Source organism: Dermacentor variabilis, chromosome 1 (genome assembly GCF_050947875.1).
Source record: "Dermacentor variabilis isolate Ectoservices chromosome 1, ASM5094787v1, whole genome shotgun sequence".
NCBI classification, from domain to species: Eukaryota; Metazoa; Arthropoda; class Arachnida; order Ixodida; family Ixodidae; genus Dermacentor; species Dermacentor variabilis.
The window spans coordinates 117,233,034-117,254,403 of NC_134568.1; the positions used below are offsets into that span (position 1 = coordinate 117,233,034).

Consider the following 21,370-nt stretch of genomic DNA (forward strand, 5'->3'; position numbering starts at 1 on the left):
ATTTTCTATGCTTAAAATCATATCCTGGGATTTTGCGTGCCAAAATCACAAGCCGGCTGTGAGCCACACCGCAGTGGGGGACTCCGGGTTAATCTTGACCACCTGAGGTTACTTAACGTGCACCTAAATCTAAGTACACGGGCGTTTGTGCATTTAGCCCCCATCGAAATGTGGCCGACGCGACCGGAATCGAACTCAGGATCTCGAACTTGGCAGTGCAACGCCATTTTCTATGTTCTTAAGCAACCTTTTTCCGCCAAATAGGTTTACGTCGAGTTGTGTAGAAATGCACGACCAGTGTAAGCTTGGTGTTGATCGTTTAAGGTACTTTATGTAGGATGAACGAGAAACTGCAGTGCCATCTGTGCCAGTGATCTGTGCCAAACGTGCTCTACCAAGTGCACGCGCTCGCGCCAGCCTCGGAGGCACCACCACCACTGGCGCGAGCTGTCAATATAGCGCACGTTCAGAGCTATTCCGAATGCTCATGCTCGATCACAGTGGAGGGGGCCGTACTGTATAGAAGGGTGTATCCAGAGTGTTTTCTGCAAAAAAAAAAATACAAGAGGGAGCTCTTGGCCTTGTCATCGGTCAGTTTCCATAATTATGGTTAGTGCTTGTGTATTAGTGTTAGTATTCGTGCTTGTGGCTTCAAACGTTCTTGCGACGTTCCTTATTACGCTTTCTTTTTCTCAATTTTCAAGCGCCGAGCTTTCTAAACGCAGCAAGGTGATTAGACTTTAGGCACGTGCGTAGTCAATGCGGATTGTTACATTCATAACACGACCTGTTGTCGAAAGTGATTAGTTCGCAATGTCCCGAAGCTGTTTAAAGCCAGGGGCACGAAGTTTAGGCAAATTCATAACCCCCCCCCCCCCATCATAATTCTCATGCTAGTTACCCGCCGTGGTTGCTCAGTGGCTATGGTGTTGGGCTGCTGAGCACGAGGTCGCGGGATCGAATCCCGGCCACGGCGGCCGCATTTCGATGGGGGCGAAATGCGAAAACACCCGTGTGCTTAGATTTAGGTGCACGTTAAAGAACCCCAGGTGGTCAAAATTTCCGGAGTCCTCCACTACGGCGTGCCTCATAATCAGAAAGTGGTTTTGGCACGTAAAACCCCAAATATTATTATTCTCATGCTAGTTAAACGACCATACTTGCGATTACGGGTGCATCGGTCGTGTGCCAGCCAGTTCCTACATAGCTTTCACCGCATGAGACGTGACGATTGCAGTTTGATCTTCTGCCATCCAAAGACTTTCCTACAATATACTAGAGGGAACTCTGGCGCAACATCGTTGAGCCATTATCGGAATGATGATCCTCGTGCTTGTGGATTCAGACGTTCTTGTGGATTCGTTTATTACGCTTGGTATGCCTTCATTGTCTTATATTTCACAGAAATGCAGAAGACGCTGCGAACACGCACAATCGCTACTAATTGCAACAATTCACGTTGTCGTGGTGGTCAAATCGAAACGCGCCAAGCGTGTCAAGGCAATGGCTTGCCCGCGATAAATTCGTAAGGGCGTTATGTCGCTTGTCGATACCGATCTCGATTCTTGTCGATGCACGCGTCCGTGTCCTAATAGCTTCAATAACGGGCGTGTGCTGGAGGTCCTGTGTTCGAATCCTGCCGTCGGACAATTTTAATGTTGTTGACTGAATTATTTGTTACGCAGTAAATTGTTGAAAATGACGAGCTCAAACAGTCCCGAAGCCGTTTAAAGCCAAAAGGACGAAGTTTAGGCAATTGATCCACGTACTTGCCATAATATCCATGTTGGCTCAACCGCTCCCACTGCAGCCACCGTAGACACTAGCGCCAGAGTTCCCTCTAGTAATTATTCTATGAAACTCTATGATGCCATCCACATTCACTGTCGTGGTTGGGAACGGCGACGGCAAGTTCGCACATACGCGAACGTAAGCACCTTCGGAAGTGGAATCGAGGACAGCTATACCGGCCGCAATTAACGCAGTTGGGAAGCAAGCTTACGTTGGTTCTTCGACGTGCATCGTCCATTTCGTATTAAAGGGACACTAAAGGTTACTAGTAAGTCAACGTGTACTGTTGAAATACCATCGCAGAAACCTCGAAACGCTTGTTTCGTGCCAAGGAGAGACTTATTTTAAGAGAAAATGCGTTCTGAAGCGTCCGCGTACCTCTAGCGCAGTTCAAATCGCCCGCCCTCCGGTCGAGGAGTACTGACATCATGGTCTCTTAGTGACGTTGCGCCATCAGTGAGTAGAACGGCGTCCGCAGACGGCGCTACGGCTTTTCTGCGCAAAACGCAAACGCACGGCCAGAAACAGAGCCAAGACAGAGCCGACAGGAGAGCGAAAGCGGGAGTATGGTGGCTAGCGGAAGGAGAAACGCGCGACCATAAGCTGGTACTTCATTCTATGACGCAAACTTCGACGCTCGTCGCAACGGACCCTGACAACGACAGAATGGCTCGTGATGGTGGGCTCAACTCCAGCGATTTGAGCACTGACGAGCGCGACCTGCTGCTGAGGGCTCGCGCTGCCGGCGTCGTTGCGTACTACGACGGCGGCCTCGACACCGGCTCTCCGGAGCGGGAAAGCAACGAGAGCTTCCCACGACATCACATGGACGTGGCATTCTCGCTGCTTGTTCCAAATGAAAGTTTCGCGAGCCAGCAGAACCCTCACAGCACGACGCGATAACGAAACTACTGAAACTCCAAAGCGTGCGCGGCGCACAGTCGAGCGCGCAGAGTCGAGCGAAAACGAAACCTTTCGACCACCCATATTACTGAATGGTAACGTCAAAATGTTATTTTTTCTTAGAATCGAATAGACGTAGACAAGTAGCATTTTTTTCCGTCTTATAATCGAATGAAATGATATTTTTAATGCGAGTAGTTGAGTATTAGTAACACAAATTATGAGGAGTGCTTTCGTCATCGGGCTAGTACCGGAATGTCGCTGAGGGGTCTCAAATCGTGTCATGCATTTACCTCAATTTCTCGGTTACTAAAGCTCTGTTCGCGATTATATTGACGCCTTAGACGTTCTAGAACATTGCTCTACCACTTTAACTTGAGTTTCTGGTAACCTTTAGTGTCCCTTTAAAGAAACAGCGGACTCGGCAGCCTCCATTTTAGAGCCGTACTATAATACGCGGCTTACTCTAAACAAACATGCAAGCAAATAAAAGTCGTGTGACCACTGAGGGACTCGCAAATGAACCGCAATGAACGATTTCGCAGCGACGCTCACAGTAAACAACTCGCGCTCGGCGCAAGTCAGCGGAAGCAATGAGCGACGCCTTCAGCTGGACGATGACTTCGCATTGCACGTATTACAGGGATATTTCCAATAATTAAGCACTGCTTAAATGCACCTTTGTTTCGATTTTTTTAAGGTCCGACGCAAATGTGTTTCAGGACTGCTTTCTTGAGGAGCAGCTGCATGGCGCTAGTCTGCTTTTCCAAGATGACGCTGCGGTGTTCCCAGTGCTAATATGCGCAGGCGTTGTCTTTGTTGCCGTACGAGGACACCGGTTTTCCTGCAGATTCCAGGCGGCAATGCTAAACCTGCAAAAGATGGATAAATGGTAAATTCGCGACGGGAAAAAATGGCATATCAACCGTCCTTGTGCTGAAGAATGTTTAGATCGTCCATTGTTTGTGTCAGTGATTAGCACGCGAGCCACACACAAGTGCCCACACAGGTCTGCGCCACTCAGAAGACTAGACAAAGGAATTCTCGTTGCTAGCGGGGGACTCCGGGTTAATTTTGACCATCTGGAGCTCTTTAACGTGCACTTAAATCGAAGTACACGGGTGTTTTTGTACTTGAGCGTGAACAAAGACTTCTGGTGTTGCGCGTTATCGCTGTTCGACAGCCTAGCTGCACATGCTTGGCTATAAAATTCATGTGCCCTGTTCAGGATGATGTGCTCAGACGTGGTTGACGCCCACTTTTCGCATTCATGGACAAAAAAATACGAGTCGAGGCCTCGGCACTTAATGTCGCGTGTCTTTGTATCAATAAAAAAATGCAGTCACTGTTTGTTGAACAATTTATCGGGGTCATTTTATTAACAATATATTTTGCTAGACGGCAACACATTATATATTTATGCTGTCTGCGGGATCCACGTACGAACATTTAAAAAAAAATATGTTTCGCGTTAAAAAAAACATAATACCCTTTCATAACTTCTCACATGCATAGGAGACATGTAAAGCCATCTAATGATGCATCACGAGTATTTTATGCCGACCACAAAAGTAACGTTTTTCACCTCGAGCACGAAGCTATTTGCAAAAAGTTGGAATATTACACTTCTTTCTTCACGAGATCTGCAGAACCTTCAAGAATTCAAATAATTTTTGGCTGTACTGTGCTAATCGGGTTACCACTCTATACCTATTTTGTACGTTCTGGGTTTTCCTGTGTTCTGAGAAAGAAATTCAAACTTTACAATATTACTGGCTTTTGCCGGTGCCAGGAACACTCCAAGTATTCAAATATTTCAAATAGTGGTTATTTTTAGATGTGACAACATCTCAATGTATTGTCATACACGTCTTTTGAACGACTGGATCATGCAATGTGTCTTGGGAAAAATGCTGATTGGTGCCTTCTGGTTCAGCTGGGCAAGAACGGTAAATTTTCTCCAAAATGCAACAAAATTTTGGGGAGAAATATAAACGGGGAGAAGGAGTTTTGAACGTCAACAAACGTGGAAATGTTTCAACTTTGTCTGTGAAGGTCGAAAAAACGCTGTTTGATTTCGCGCGGAATGACCCCAAAGCCACTAAGCAACCACGGTGGGTACATCGTTAGAACCAAAAGGTAAACAAGAAAGGGGACATTAATTTGCATGACACAAGTGATTGCTTTTCGCGCTTTTAAGCAATCGTGTTAAGTTTATCTTTCTGGCGCTGTGCAAGTCTGTGCACCTGCTTTCATTGGTGTTGTGTTGCTCGATAAAATACGCTGAAGTACGTAAGGCACAGTTATCAGCTGAGCAACATATGTGAACACCGCTGACTCTTACGACTTCTGCGCAGTAATTATCAGATAACACAGGCATCTCGAATACTTTCTCAGTTATATTGTTTCCGTGGTGCTGGCCCTGCAGGTTCCCATGTCATCGTCGAGGCCAGCTTTTATGCCCACAAATAAACTATTTGCTCACGGTGTAGCTAGAAAAGTGGCCTCCTCCTAGTCAACCGATCAGGACCTCTGGTTGAGCCGAGCAGCTCGCGGCAGTGGCGGCCACAGAAGTTCGGCTTAACCGAATTCGCGGTTCGTGTTAAGCGGATTAACCTCCCCCCTCTCCATTACCATATAGTCGCACAATGCTCCTTATGTCCGAAAATTCGGCTTAGCCTACTTCTTCTTAACGAGTATCTTTTGCGTTATATATAGTAACGGATAGGGAACAAGTAAATACATGATGCAATATAGGCGACGAAAGGCTATTCACCGTCTAACAGTCACAGACTGTTAAATGCCCTCGTAGACCTGAGGACATTCTGTTTGTTCACTGCTGTGTTAGGTGTCGGTCGTTGAAGTGAGCCTTAACCACTTGGTTTCAGCGCGACGTGTTCGCATGTATACCAAGCAAATAAGGGGACCGCCATCACCTAAAAAGAACTTCCGTTGCGGCGATAGGCGTGAAATGGCACAGACGTAAACTTTCTCGTTTTCAAGCTTTTTATTTGAGCTGAACTCAAGGTGATAACCGCATTAAATGTATCATATAACGTAAGTAAGCCTTTTGGTGTCAAACTCTACAGAACCTTCATATTTCTCTTCATTTAGAAATGAGAAGTATTTGGTATAAGATTCAATATTCGGAGTTCGTGTTTTTTTTTTCAGATATTATTATTCGATTCGATGCAATCATTTCCCTATCGAACACCCCTAAATGTAAATTTATTATGAAGCGACCGAGTTGAGGCATTCCTTTTTTCTGTTTTCAGGCACCTAAAATCCCTAAATATAGTAAACAAGCGTGTGCAGCGGGCCCGAAATGTTTGCCGAATGCGAAGCTGATTAAAACAAATTATTCTTTTTTTTTTCATCATGCATTTGGTTCACAGTTCGCAATTAAGCACCGGAATATTTGCACGACGAGTCGTATACAATACCATTAGTGACAACAGAGTAATTGCGTGTGTGAGCCGCGCGCATGAACAACTACTTGCTGCTCTTTCTCACCTCGAAAATTTTAATGTTTTAAATTATGAATTTTATTTAATATTTTTTTTTAAATCACGTGGAGCATATACTGTACATAGCACGCTTCAGGTGGATTACCTGAAGAGGCGGACGCTGCTTTCGCGACAAACCACAATGTCCAGGTTGCTCGTTAAAGAAGAATCACTAAAAAAGCTTCTTTATGTAATGACTCTAGGGCACACGTTCCGGACGCAAAAATGAAGCCGAGCACCATAGTGAAGTCACGTGTGCTTAGCATAAATCCCAAGCACGACTTGCCCCACTTTCGATATATCCGACCTTAAAGCGTGCCGCGGGATGCATCGACTTTCCAGTGAACAGCTGGTTCCCAAAACAGCTGGTTTAGCAAAAGCGTGCCTAAAGCAGCTCAGGATGATCTTAAGAGGAACGCCGGTGCGTATTCCAGTGGAATTTCGGGAGGCGTCTGTCTCTAAAATGGCCCTATTTTAACAATTTCCCCTGAGCAGACTTGGCTTCGTCACAGCTCGGCTTCAATTTCTCAATCGGAGCGCGGACCCTAATGTGACTAATTAAGAAAATTACTTAGTGAATATTTCAATTAGCCACTCCGGCATTGTGATTTCTCACACGAATAATATGCACCTCTTGGGGTAATCCACCTGAACAGACCGAATTGCGCGATTTATCACAGGCGATCTTTCTTTTTTAATGTACTTGAACTAAAATAAGCGACAACAACAACAACGGAAACGTGGGTGGTATGAGCTTTCTGACGTCACATTATGTAACGACGGGCCAGTCATTGCACGTTCAAGGCAAATTCTAGTATATAGATGTAAGTCCCACTACGACGTCATATCAGTGTATATGACACGGTTACTACTTACTCAGAGATCAGTTTCCGGTGACGAGGGCAAGGAGAGCTTTCCGGTAGTCGCCCGAGGTGTCACTCTGGGGTCCAAATAGCAAAAACGAATGAATATACCGGCTAGCTGAAACATAATTCGTGTACTCTAAAGCAACAAGGAGGGAGACGGGCAAGCGGTAGTGCTTTTATAATTACTAATACTATTCGATGATGCGACGTTAAATGTAAAGTTATCATGAGAAAAAAGAACACAGAAAAGTAAAAACACTTCACCACAGAGCGCATCCGGAATACATGTAGCCAAGGGGCGCCTCGTGTATTGAAGTCTCATTTAGCTCATAGTCACCACGTGCGAACAAGATGACTCAATAGGCAAACGGTGGCCACGTTTATTCCGTATACGGCCGGTTGCTTAGCTTTTTTTTTCTCTCTCTTTTATATACATAGCATTCTTCATATTGGCTAGTTTGCTTGCGTGTAATGACCACCCATGCTCTTGTATCTCCCTCATTTCGTATCCTAACCGCTAACATCATCGAATAAAATAATTTGTTAGATGTGCTTCCGCCTATCCGTCCTTTTTTTTTTTTTTTTTGTCTAAAAAGTTCCTTGGCAGCGTTTGAAAATACACCAAGATATTTAGCAAGCACGTTACACTTGGGAATTCGCGACTGAAAGAAGATTGCGCGAAACGGATGCACAGCGGATTATTCAGCTTCCTCCGCCGAAATCACCGAACTGCAGCGTGGAAGGAAGCCATTGAAATCCGCAGTTGTTGGCGCGGCAATTCTGAACTGAAGATGACTTTCGGTGACAAGTTGGTTACAATTACGGCTCTTCACACTCATCTATCGAAATTGTTAGGTGGCGTGGGGAGGTAAAAAAAATACATCAGCTTTACTTTTTCACTGTATATTGGAAGGCAAGCTTTTCCTTCGTGTTTGAACCGGTCCAGAATATGCGATTGTTCGCGGTCACTGTAATTCTTACAATTCACTATAGAAACAGCACTCGTAATTTCTACGCCTATGGCACGCAAATGGCTTGACTAAAATGGCATGACGTGAAAAATGGCACGACTATGGCACTGCGCTGCAGAGCTCGAGGTCTCGAGCTTGAGCCCGGCTGCATTTCGACGGAGGCGCAATGCAAGGACACTCGCGCACTTGGAGTTAAGTGCACGTTGAGGATCCCCAGAAGGCAAAAATCAATGCGGAGTACCCCAATACAGCGCGCCTCATAATTGGATTGTCGCTTTGGCACGTAAAATAATTCTTAAGTTCATAAGTCGATTTCTAAGCATACCTTTTAAGTTCATTGCGTTCTTTACAGCGAATATCCCTTAATGCAGTTACACTGTCATATTTGGAGTATATATGTTTGAGCAAAGCTGTTAAAACCAGGAAACCTTGCCATTAGTCTATCACTCTTACGCATCAGTCTCCAGTAGCACTGCCAACACGTTTTATTTATTTATTTATTTATTTATTTATTTATTTATTTATTTATTTATTTATTTATTTGTTTATTTATTTATTTAGATACGCAATCGTGACAGGACAGCTGAAGGGAACAGTTTTTAGCCGTGTCAACACATCTAATGATAACTGAACTACGCCGTATGAACATTTGAATTTGCAGGTACTAGCTATTTTCTTGTGCAACGCTTTCAGATGATTCCATAAAAAGCTGTTTTGCTTCTTTCTGAGTTCCCTTAAGAAAGAAAAAAGGGGGGGGGGGTGGATGCCGCCTGTAACATGGCAATATGTCGCGGGAACAAAGCGTAGTGTTCTGTAACTTTATGAGGGCCATTCTGGGCACTGTAGAAAAAAATTGAGCAGTTCTTTCAGACGTAGGAAGACGAGACACGTTCTAAACACCAGAATAACCACGGCAGAAGGCAAGACGATTCTTCCGGCGAAGGCACTGACCCCTCCTCGATTGTACTGCACAGATGACGTGCATTGAGTTGACGTCATTGAGCTGTAGTTGGCAGCGCTGCCTTGCACAGCGCTCGTACCTGTATGAAACCTTCCAGCGAAGTCTTGTAGTTCCTCATGAACTCCTCCTTAATTTGGACCATGTCCACTTCACAGCGGGACACGACTATTCTAATGAGGGTCTTGTCCTTAGTTCCAGCACCCTGCAAGGCCGACGAGAGGCGCGCACCTTACTTTGTGACAAATACATCTTATTGATGACAGTATAGCTAGGTACCTATCGCGATGCGTTCGTTGGCTATAGCACTGTAGATAATACTCTCACGACTAAGTGGCAAACGCATCTGCAGACAAGTCCAAATAAATGTTGACGGGGAGACGGCCACTGTTGCCGTCGGTGGATGGGTAAAAGAGTACCGCCCACATCAGGCGCAAGTTGTGAGTTGGGATCCAGATGGTGGCACGTTGCCTTCCACATTCATTCATAACCTTTACTCTGTCACAAATATCAATAAAAAAAGATAAAATTAATGATAGGTAAATGAGGCGCTTCAATTTTCATAACCTTCTCTAGGATTCGGTGGTTGTATAGGTTTCTTTTAATAGTTCCTTCAGTTTGAGTTATCGCGCTACCTTAAGTGACATTAGTTTTGAAGGTCGTGCAGGACTGGCGTACAGCTATTCATCATTGAGGGTTATAACGGCAGCTCGTTTTATTCTTTAGTAAACGAAATATCTTTTTTTTTATGAAAGGACCTTACGCCACAAATGTTAGCAAATACGTGATGCTCAGTAAATGGTGCTTAAAATAAAGATTATTATTTCCCATTTGCAGAAGGCTTACGCAAGCAGTAGCGTTTTAATGATTAGAAGCCGGAGAACTAAATAATGTGGAAAGCCAGTAGTCAAGCGAGATGTGCAGTGCATCATTACTTGCTATGCTGCAATACGACAGGCCCAAGGTGGGGGTTGGCTTATGAATAGACCCTATATGAACTATCATGGACCCAAACAGTCTAAGGGGTGACCTATCTTTCCGCAACGCACTTCGTCCGAGCTATGGTTAAACTACATCTCCTTGTAATGATCACTGTTTGTTGTTCCTAAACTGTCCGCCTGTTAAATAAATTGTAAGGCGATTAAAGCTCTAGTTGAAGTGGATCAAAGACAACGTCTTCCTGAGCGAGCTGGGGATGAGAATTGGGTGGAGCCACTGCACACGGCACTTTATCTCGTAACCCCTCGCGTGAGGCGAGTGAGAATAGCGTCGCATTGTTTAAATTATTCACACGCACAATCTTCAGGATCGGTTCACATTTTTAGACTGCACTATCTTTGGGATCGGCCCAGAAAAAGGTCTAGAAGCCCAGATATCCAACACGGTGAAGTAGGGGTAACTCTAGCTAGACAATGTCCTCAAACGTTCGCACTTCGAAGAAGAAAATAAAAATAAAAATGTTTTGAAATATTTGTTGGTGAATAATGAGTTCCACTGGACTCCTTAACTTGCTAGGATTACTCAAAAGCGGGCGCAATGTGGTCCATCCCGGCCAGCGCCTTTTATCATCATCGGCAGCAGCAGCAGCAGCCTATCTTTATGCCCACAGCCCCTCCCCCCAGGAGGAAGGCCTCTCCTTGCGATCTCCAATTACCCCTGTCTTGCGCTAGCTCATTCCAACTTGCGCCTGCAAATTTCCTCATTTCATCCCCCCACAGTTTTCTGCCTTCCTCGACTGCGCTTCCCTTATCTTGGCACCCATTCTGTAACTCTAATGGTCCACCAGTTATCTACCCTACGCAATATATGACCTGTCCAGCTGCACTTTTTCTCTTAATGTCAACTAGAATGTCGGCTATCCCCGTTTGCTCTCATATCCACACCGCTTTCTTCCTGCCTCTTAAAGTTACGCCTAACATATGTCGTTCCATCGCTCTTTGCGAGATCCTTAACTTGTTCTCGAGCTTCTTTTTTAACCTTCAAGTTTCTGCCCCATATGTTAGCACCGGTGGAATGCAATGATAGTACACTTTTATTTTCAACAACAGTGGTAAGCTCCCAGTCAGGATTTGGCAATGCCTGCCATATGCGCTCCAACCTATTTTTATTCTTCTGTAAATTTCCTTCTCATGATCAGGGTCCCCAGTGAGTAATTGGTCTAGATAAACGTACTCCTGTACAGACTCTAGAGGCTGGCTGGCGATCCTCAATTCTTATTCCCTTGCCAGGCTACTGAACATTATCTTTTTCTTCTGCATATTGACCTTCAACCTCACTCTTGCACGTTTTGTACTGTCTATATAATTCCTCAGCGCAGGAAAGTTGAACCGCGCAGGGCTGAAATCATGACAACGCCCCGCGGGCTTTTTCTTCTTATTCATATAAGAAACTTTCGCAACTAGTAAATGTTCTTATATAATATGAAGCCCAATGTAATTTATTGCATTACACGATAACGAAGACGCCACGCAGTGCTCTCGTCAAATATCTGTAGGTATTTTGAATGACTTACGAATTGTTTGCCCACTGCTAATGTTCGGCCAGTTGTATTCTAGCAAGAAAGCTTTCGATATATACGAGAGGAACACTGCAGGTGCACACAGCGCCACTGTCCCATGAACAAAAATAAAAGGTGACACACTTGATCAGAGTTGTGACACACCTGTGACACACCTGGAGTCAAATTCAAAAAAGCTCTTCGTTTCTAAGTGTTCTTTGTTCAACATCAGCGATATGATCATCATCATCAGTAAATGGTAAGTTACCCAGCATCAGGATTGGCTGAAGGTTTCTCCCAGGGAATACTCTATCGAAAGAGCTTTTTTGTGAATACAAGTCCTGGTCACAAATGCGTCAGTCTTGCTCGTGCTGCACATATTGAACATCGCCTTGCATAGATGTTGAAACCGGCATGAATTCAACAGTCAGACATAAGGGACGGCGTGATAGTACACCGGGTGAAGGACACGACGGTAAAAGCTTGACAGAGGACAGAATAAAGTCGTCCGGCGCTACGACACGAACATCTTGACCCTCTCTGTTTCGTTTAACATCAGCCCTGCCAAACGAAATGAGACCGTATTCACAAAGCTTTTTTGTTTTCAAGTGTGTGTGTGTGTGTGTGTGTGTGTGTGTGTGTGCGTGCGTGCGTGCGTGCGTGCGTGCGTGCGTGCGTGCGTGCGTGCGTGCGTGCGTGCGTGCGTGCGTGCGTGCGTGCGTGCGTGCGTGCGTGCGTGCGTGCGTGTGTGTGTGTGTGCGTGTGCGTGTGCGTGTGTGTTGGAGGGAGAGCATGCACGGAGAGCACGTTGGAGGGAGAGCAGCCGGCTAATGATCCCTTATGAACGAAAAGCTTTGTTAATTCAGTCCCAGGTGTGCGTGTTGCTTCGCACATTTATCTCCGCGCCACTGGATTATGCGTGCAGACGTAGTGATCACACGCTCCAAGCACTAGACTTGATCGTGAAGACATCTGTGAAGATAAGTTGCCCCGCATGCAACAGAAACGAAGAGAAACGCTTTGGGTCGGACACGGATGAATGACTTGCCTTCATGCTCTTGTACAGCTTCTCGGCGAAGTAAAACGGGATGTTGTAGACGCACTTTACTGCACGGCAAGAAAAGGAGAGCAGAAAATGCGCTTAGAAAGTGTTCTTCAGCCAATAATGGCGCTTCATCACAATAATAAAAGTGGACCGCCAATAAAAGCTCAAAATTAACGTTTCTTTGTTTCTATCATTCTTATTTTTTCTCTGGAACCGTGCGTGATTTCAAAGTAGCATCAGGGCCTTGTGAGACACCCACCAGCAAGAAGCTTGATATTGAATCTCACTTTTAAAGATTAAGTAAAATAAAAAAATGAGGACAGAGATGGGGTAATGAGATGAGTTCTTTTTTTTTAAAAGTAGGGTTGGTTCGGCTCAAGCAGGACAGGAGTATTTGAAGGAGTTTGTCTTGTAGTGGACCAGGTCGATTATACAAATGCCACCCCCGACACAAGATTTCCACTGAATCAAAAACAACCACCACAGATGTAGCTGGACATTCTGTTATGTACAGGGTGTTTCAGCGAACACTTTCAAAATTTTTAAAGGTTGCCTGTGGCAGATAGCTCAATTCTAATTTATGAGCCGGTCTACTCGAACCGACGGATACTACTTGCACAAAAATTTGAAATGCAAAATCGACTAATTAACAAGAATTCACTAATTAACTTTTATCTAACTATCTTATGACCCATATTGCAATTTACAAATTCCAGCACTGGACTTCGCAAAGCGGATTCACTTGGAACGAATTCTCAGGACGACACCAGTTTCGAGATATAAATTCCCGAATTTTGCGGAGAAATGCATTGGCGTTCCAGTTACTTGTGTACTTCAGTGCATGAAACGACGTTTTGTTAGCAAATTAACTGGTATATGTATATATATATATATATATATCCTGAGGCACAATCTGTTATTTTTCTCCTGGAGTCTGCAACATATATCACGAATATGAGGTCTCAGAATTTGTCTTGTCTCAAAATATCAATAGCGCCGTCTCCCTCTCTCAATAAAAAATTATTTTTAAGCAAGATCGCATTTTACATGCACCGCATTATCGCCCCTTCAAGTTAATTACTAAAGAGTGACATTATACTTGGGGCACTAAGAGTGCTTTCTTCACATCGGTAGCCAACAAATATCCACTAATTGACTTATTTATTCGCCTTAAAGTACATACTGCAATCATTCAAAATTGAAGCAGGCCAGTAGGGCACCACACTGGAGGTATCCGCCCCCAAATGAAATGCTCTGGTACTTCAGTTAGTTTGGTCCCGAAGTGTTCAGAGGGCTTCTGAAAAGCTGCACACGGCGACGTCAATACCGTAAGCTTTGGGGAAGATGTCGCGATATGGGGACTAGACCTAGGTTTTCTGCTGAGTAGACATGACCTTAGTTACGCAAGTAATGCTTTTTCTTTTTTTCTCCTTTTTTGCTGGGGGAGGGGCTAGTATGTAAGACGTATACTTGTAGTAGAAAAGAGTGCAAAATAATAAACGCTCCTAATGCAGAGAGCGGAGTCGGCTCAGAGGTAACGCTTACTCCCCTCCGTTATGCATTTGCTAAAATTGTCCTAAAACAAATAGTTATCAGTGAATTTTTGTAAATTATTAAATTAGACATTGCAATTTGTCATACGAGTGTACTCATCTTCATCAAGTTCACCATAGTAGGAGCAAGCGCGTGGTACCTAGTGCAAATGATCTCTTTTATTTCAAATTAAAATACAACTCTGATATTACAGTTACATAAACAAACTAGTATAAAAAAGAAAACGGGAATATCAGCTGGCTCGCACAAACTTCGTGATCTTGGCGTTTATGACCTAGCCTGTGCGGAGAGCAGGGCTGCGCAGTATCGAAGATGCGTCTTAGATACTATCGTAAGATACTGTATGGGTATCTTGTATCTGTACCATGATACATTTGGCAAGACTTGTATCGATATCGGTATTTTCTATACATCATACGAAGAATCGCGTAATTTTTTACAACATAAAACTATCACAATATCCACAGATGCACAGTCACTGAGGCTAAAATAATACCGCAGTTCAATCTTTTTTTACATGACTACCATTATATGCCCATTCATATATATAGTAACCAAACATGATTCAGAAAATTGGGTGTTGTGCGGTGCTTGTCCTAAAATTAAGAAATGATCACTAGGTTCATCTTAAATTATTGTGGTTACAGGAATGTTACAACTGCAGACTTGAAGTCCGCCATTGCTCAGGCCTATCCTTTCTTTTAGAGGCTTTGTACTTCGATCCACACTGCTCCGCAACATCATTGTCAGAAAAGAAAAACAAAAATTACTTTCAAAGGGTAAAAACACATTGGTTGAGTAAAAGAAATGATTTTTTTAATGTTTATGCTAAAAAGAGAGTTGTTCTTGATCTTAACAAGATTTGTTTCTATATCGTAAAGTGGAAATGTCTCTTCAGTACCGTGACCTAAAATAGATTTGTTCGTCTCTACTATAATCGATTAACATTTGTGTGCAGCTTCACGAGCCGCGTAACGTGACATAAGTATAGGCATATAACTCCCATATGCGCGGGCCAACTGGTCTTAATTTTTGAAAAACCTAAAGCTGCTCTTCGAGAAGTGAGTGACGCCACTCACAACATGGCTGTATGCGTGTATACACATACCGGTAGAGTTCGCGGTTGGATGTGTCGTGTAGTGTCAGGTGTCTGGTCGCCGGGTTTCTTGTCACATCTCATATGTTACATCTAGCGTGCTTGTCTGTACTTGATCTTTTACAACCACACCCCACAATTCAACCTTTTTCTTACTCCGTGAAAGCTACCGTCGAAGAAAAAGTTACGCCTATCAGAGAGCAAACTATGCAATATTTTTCTGTAAGGGGAAGGGAAAAGTAATGAGCGGAAATTGCTAGTGAAACTAATTACCACACTATTCTTGCTTTTTCTTTTTACAATGCAGTTTCCAGAATTACGAACTGCATATGAGTCGTGAAATGTACCGATGTGTCTACTAACAGTTTCTTATATATGCTTTAATTTGCCCAGTGGAGAAACATACCGCGTCAAACAGCAATGCATTTCACTGCATATTTTGAGTACTTCGAGCATACTTTGCAAGCACTGATACAGTCGCCACTGAATAATCACAATAACGCCCAGCAACGGTTTCCGCAGCCGCAAGAGCAGCAGGCCGATAACACTAAAGCAATGTTTTAGTCTGCTTATTCTGCTTCAGGCGGACACACGATCGCTTTTGTCGCACTCTGCGCGTCGGCATGTTGTCACGCGACATAAAGACGCGTTGCTACACTACACTGTGGCACCAAATTGGTTAGCAGTCAACCATCAGGAATGATCTGGATGAGTCAGACGGACGTGGATGCTATCACAATCAGCGAGCAGCGTGAGGTGTACAAGGGAACGTGGAGCTATCTTGCGCGTAATATGACTCTAGCTGAATTTTATTATTCTCCATCCCCAGCTAATTCACCTTTCCCCCATTATCTTTAAAACCCAGTGCCTTTGAAAGAGTAACCACATCCTTATTTACCGCTGGATGAACAATTCAACGTGCTAACAGAGCATGCTGAACAGTTTCTCGATTATGTTCCCACGCTACTACTGCATTGTGGTCATTGGGAAGTTTTCCATTATAACACCACGTGTCAGGATCAGATATTTTTCATAGGCTCAGCTTAACGTTTTGAATTATCATAGACATTCACTCCTTTGATTTTATTTTCGCTGTTTTATAAAGTTCCATGGCTGACTTCCTCTACATAGCGCCTATCCAGTGTACTGTTTCTCAAGTTGGAACTTGCGGTTTAACACACTTTCCTCTACCGCTGTCCGCAACAATAACGTAATATTTACTCATTAGCTTCGAGGCCCACTTTCAGATTGTATACACTGTGACTCAATGTTTTTCGAAACATAAGAACTTTTTTTTTCTGGAAATCCCTTCAGAAGAGCTGAGCACGACTGGTTATAGACGGCATGCTATATTAGGTGGGACATTATGCGTTGTTACAATCTGCGGTTACTTCTTCGAACTTGAATATTGTTCACCTTAAGTTGCGCACGCTGTGAACATTCGTCAAAAGTAACTTAGTCGTTGTTATGATGATGATGATGATGATGCTGGGCATGATGATGATGATGATGATTATGATGATGATGATTATGACGACGACGACGACGACGGTGGCGGCGGCGGCGGCATTTTTTCTACGGGGCACAGGACACCAAGCTGGTTCGTTGGTGCTTTTAATACGCCAAGCTACAATTGCTGTCGTTTACAGCCGCCTGCAAACAAAAGGTAGGTAGCGCATTGTGTTGCAGATAAACATTGTGTCCCTGGAACACGTGCCCACCTATTCAGTGCCTATAACCTGCAGATTGCCCGCGTACTACGTTTAGAGCATACCTGCGTTAATCTGATGCAAGTCCTTTAAACACCATGTTGGGAATGGCAAATGTAGCACATTTTTAGGATATTCAAAAAACAAATTACGCGGCAATAGACAAATTTGATAGAAAGGAGGTCAGGTTCATGGCTGGAGATAAATTTGCAAGTAAGCTATTGTAAACCTGCAGCAGCTTCTACAGTGTAGCAATCATGAGGAATTTACTAAAGAATCGAAGTATCGTAAGATACAAATGGCGAGTACCACATCGCGTATAATTTATTCGCTAGTATCCTGCATTAGTGTCTCACATACTTAGCGTTTCAGCATCTTGTATCTGCATTATGGTACATTTTGAAAGTATCTTTGCCAATATCTGGCGGAGAGTACTTTCTCGCGCATTACTGGAAGCGCGCTTCTCCAATTTACGCCTAATATGAAAGGGAACAGCGACTTTTGGAAACATGCAAGTATAAGAACCTCACTCAAAGTTTCTTTTCTTCTTTTTAAAGAACGCCAACCCGCTCACAGAAAGTTTCCTCTATACAAGCACACGCAGGAAGATAATTACCAGTTTTGAGCACAAAATCGTTGTTTCCTTTCATATGGGTGGAGAGATTATTTCTGTGAGGTTAAGGCCACCTTCGCCTGGTGGTGCTGCTGGTTTACGCGCGCTAACGATGCGTTTTCGTGCTCCACACCATTTGAATCAGTATGGCGGTGCGACGTCGCCGCATGACCTTTAGAGGGTCGATCCCATAAAAACCATGTCGCTAAAGCTACAGTTCCTTCGTCTATAGGCCTTTTCCTCAGTACTCATCACCATATTTACACAAAAAAAGAAAAAATGTTCTTGGGTCTTAGGTCTTACGTGCCAAAACACGCCGTGGGGGAGGACTCCCGATTAATTTCTACCACCCGGAGTTCCTTAATGTACCCCTAATGCACAGTAAACGAGCTTTTCTTTTTTTTTTGCATTTCGCCTTCATCAAAATTCGGCCACCGCGGCTTCGAATCGAGCGCACGACCTTGTGCTTCGGGGCTAAACGCCACACCCACTGAGCCACCATGGCGGGCAGTGCTCATCCCGGTAAAGCCATTGTGGTTCTATGCAGGGAGAAACATGTGAATCACGCCCGACGAAGCATGTGCAACGCCTCAAGTGTTCCTTCCACTGTTCATTGCAATTCACTTAATTTTCGCGATGATATAGTTATTGACGGTGTCCGCCAGCAGAGCGAAAACTCAGTCTCGCAATCCACTCGAGATAATCAACTTATCACTTTAGGCGGTTCATATTGCTGCACGATCATCTCGCAAAATTTATTCTCGGTGAATTAATCCAAAATTTCGGCATGTATTGAAATCGCAGAGTATAAAGCTCGCGAAAATACAATCTCTTACAATATTCGTTGCCCTTCTTTTAATGTGCGCATACAACAACGAAAAAGACAAATGTACAAGAGTATTTGGCGATATCTGGTTTAATTTAGTTTAATTTACGTATGTCTGTCGCTCTTCTTTCTCAACTGCAACGTTAGCGAAACTGTGGCATAGTAAGATAACCTATGTTAGCCAAGCCCTTGCGAAGTCTTGGAAGAGTAAGTATGCAGCCTATATTCCCTAAAGAAGCAACAAAAAAAATGTTACAGAAGGCAACGCTCAATAAAAGTATCACGAGAGACCGAGTCAAGGAAAACAAGTCCCTTTGTCTAAACGCTGGCTCCAGTGACATGCCTCGTTCGACCACTGTGGGATCGACTGCAATGACTCAACATAGATGCACATTCTACGTGGATAGCTTCGAATCTGGAGCCTGGCATTCACGTAAGTATAAACACCGGTCTCCAGTGTAAACGCCAGACTGTTGCCTTCCAGAGATGTTGCTTCACTGAAGCCTGCCTGAACTGCTTCCGGCACCCCTCAGCACCTAACTGCAGCCAAAGTAGAAAGTATAAATAGGTGGGCGTCTGTTGCCTAAAAGTGTGCTTCTCTGTAAGCGCCATCGGAGTCGGTATGCCGCCATATGGCGAGGCTGCAGCTGCTATGCTATAATGTAGGAAGTCTATGCGGTGTATGGAGCTCGTTGCTCTTGAAACCACGGACACTATACAAATTACGTCAGATTGGGGCCCTGCCACATTAAAGTGCAATACCTTTTTGGAACATACGGTACATGCGCGTTCATAGATCCATATATCACCTTATGGAGCTCAGTATGGTGAGAATCCTTTCAAGGGACTTTCCAAGCCATAGATTCGGTGAAGCAGCTAATTTAGCAGCAGATAATCACAAAGCGGCAACAAGTAGAAGAGCCCAAGATAGCTGACAATATGCCGTTGGTCAATTGTGCTTTACTCGCTTGTGGTGTTACGATTCTTATCAAAACTAAAAACCATCGGCCATCGGTGCGAAACTGCAAATGCGTTCGTGGACATCGAAAGGAAAATCATCTTTCTTTGTTCGGTTTCTTGAGACTAATCTATGAACTGCGTTGGCACCATGGACGTTTCGTTTCAGCAGAAAGTAAAGAATGGACACTGTGTTTAGTCACCCGTGCATGGTGTCTGATATACCTGAGCTTAAAACGCCTTCACCGGAGTGTCTACACGCAGCATCGATGGCTACCCACCTATCGCGAGGAAGCCCTTGCGCAGGTCTCCGCTCATCTCCCTTGAAATGGCCTCGACAATGGTCTGGTTTGTGAGGGCGTTGTACTCGCGAAACACAAGCAGCAGCTGATCGTAGCTCTGGCTGGCCAGGATCTGGTTGAACACCGACTCATCGGTGCCCCAGCGCTGGACGCCCGCTTGCTGCAAGTGCTGCGTGAAATACGGGACCGCGAAGTGATGAGCGCGGCTACTTGCAGAAAACAGATTGTATATGTGAATAAGCGACTCTTGTTCTTTCCTAAGCAGCGCAATCACGAGGTAAGTGACATATGACGGATAAGTAATGTTGCACCAATATCAACTGCCATGTTCATGCGTATTTTCGCAGGGTACCCACTGTATATTTCGTAATTGTAAAACGCCTTACTTTTTTAAACCGTGTATACACTGAAGCACCTTGCTTCCTCTTAGTGGCATGGGCTTCACATACTCAATTGGAAGACTTGCTTCACTCCGTCTGGCTTTCATTTTTTTCAAATATCAAAGGCGACGGCCGTGAAGAGGGTGGTTTCTATTTAACGAAACAAAATTCAGAAGCACGGCGACTGCATGAGCCCATCCCCTAAAGCTGATCAAGTCCACTTGATGGGCTGAAAATTACCCGCCACGCATCTATAAAACCTAGCGCTTGTCCGGCTGAGTGAGCATCGAGTCGTGCTTTCTGCGCCACACGGATAGCGTTATAACTGAGAAAATGCCAGTGACCGGCTATGAGAATGGCTGAAATCGCTAAAATCAGCTCCCTCTCTTTTAGCGCAATCGCGAAAACTATCGGGGTGCCCTATACGGGAAACCGTGGCGCTGACGTACGCGTTAAATTACCGCTGAAAGGATTCTCGGGGATTGGCGGCATGCGTTTAACTACCTCGTTACTTGTCTAACGAATGCGTCCTCGCTTTTCAGTCGTCGAAGACACGAAACATGGCGCCAGAAGTAGTGGGGGGAAAAAAGCGTCGGAAAGAGAAAGCTGATACACTCACGTGAGCGTCGTTCCTCGCTCGACCGGGGTCTGGAGCTGCGCCTTCCTCGCGGCTCGCCTATATAAAGCAGGCGAAGAGCTTGTTAGGCACATTCGAATATCCAATACCGGCGTGCAGTGATTTGCATAACGCGTGGTAAATGGTAAGCCTTCAGGCATTTGCGCTTCGTTGCTGGGTATTATTATTTTTTTTTAATCCTCCTCGTAATGAAGTTTCGAACTCACGTTGCACATGGAGACCAGAAGCCTTCGGAAGTGGCCAGACGTTTCGCTTCTGAGGTCCTCCTCCAGATCTCGCCCAAATACTGCAGAGGAAATTTATTTTATTTAATTATTTATACATATACTGCAGCCTCAAAAGCCTATTGCAGGAGTGGGATGAACAATAAACATACAAACGTTTATAAACAAGCTTGCTTGAATTGTTTCAGTAGTAGTGAACGGATGTCGCCCGGTAATGAATTCCAGACTTCAATTGTTGATGGAAAAAAAACTGTGTTTAAAGGAATCAGTGCGGGCAAAAAAGGTTGAGATATTTAGAGCATGTGACTCCTTGTACATGAGGGTTTGGAAAAAGACAAATAGTTATCTGGAGAGTAGAGGAGAGGAGAATTGATTAACGTGTGAAGGAATTTTAGGCATTCAAGTTTGCGACGCTCTGCAAGAAGAGTGAGACCAAGTAGGGGAAGAGAGCTAGACGGCGAAAATTCATTTTCTATCTCCTACAAACAAAACGCACTGCCTTTTTTGCCTGATTCTAGTTTTTTTGACGTCACAG

The 21,370-nt window shown here is 44.3% G+C and overlaps 1 protein-coding gene across 1 annotated transcript in view; it reads right to left on the reverse strand.

Annotated features, from left to right (window-relative positions):
• Positions 1-3,214: 3,214 nt before the first annotated feature.
• Positions 3,215-21,370, reverse strand: part of LOC142582292 (annexin A4-like) — a 41,721-nt gene continuing 23,565 nt past the window's right edge. Inside the window, exons 8-14 of the mRNA XM_075691862.1 lie at positions 20,818-20,897; positions 20,594-20,650; positions 19,574-19,763; positions 12,541-12,599; positions 9,078-9,200; positions 7,077-7,140; positions 3,215-3,566 (exon numbers count right to left, since the gene is read on the reverse strand). Coding sequence (XP_075547977.1) covers positions 7,084-7,140; positions 9,078-9,200; positions 12,541-12,599; positions 19,574-19,763; positions 20,594-20,650; positions 20,818-20,897 — 566 coding nt within the window. The 3' untranslated portion in view covers positions 3,215-3,566; positions 7,077-7,083. The remainder of the gene's footprint in view (positions 3,567-7,076; positions 7,141-9,077; positions 9,201-12,540; positions 12,600-19,573; positions 19,764-20,593; positions 20,651-20,817; positions 20,898-21,370) is intronic.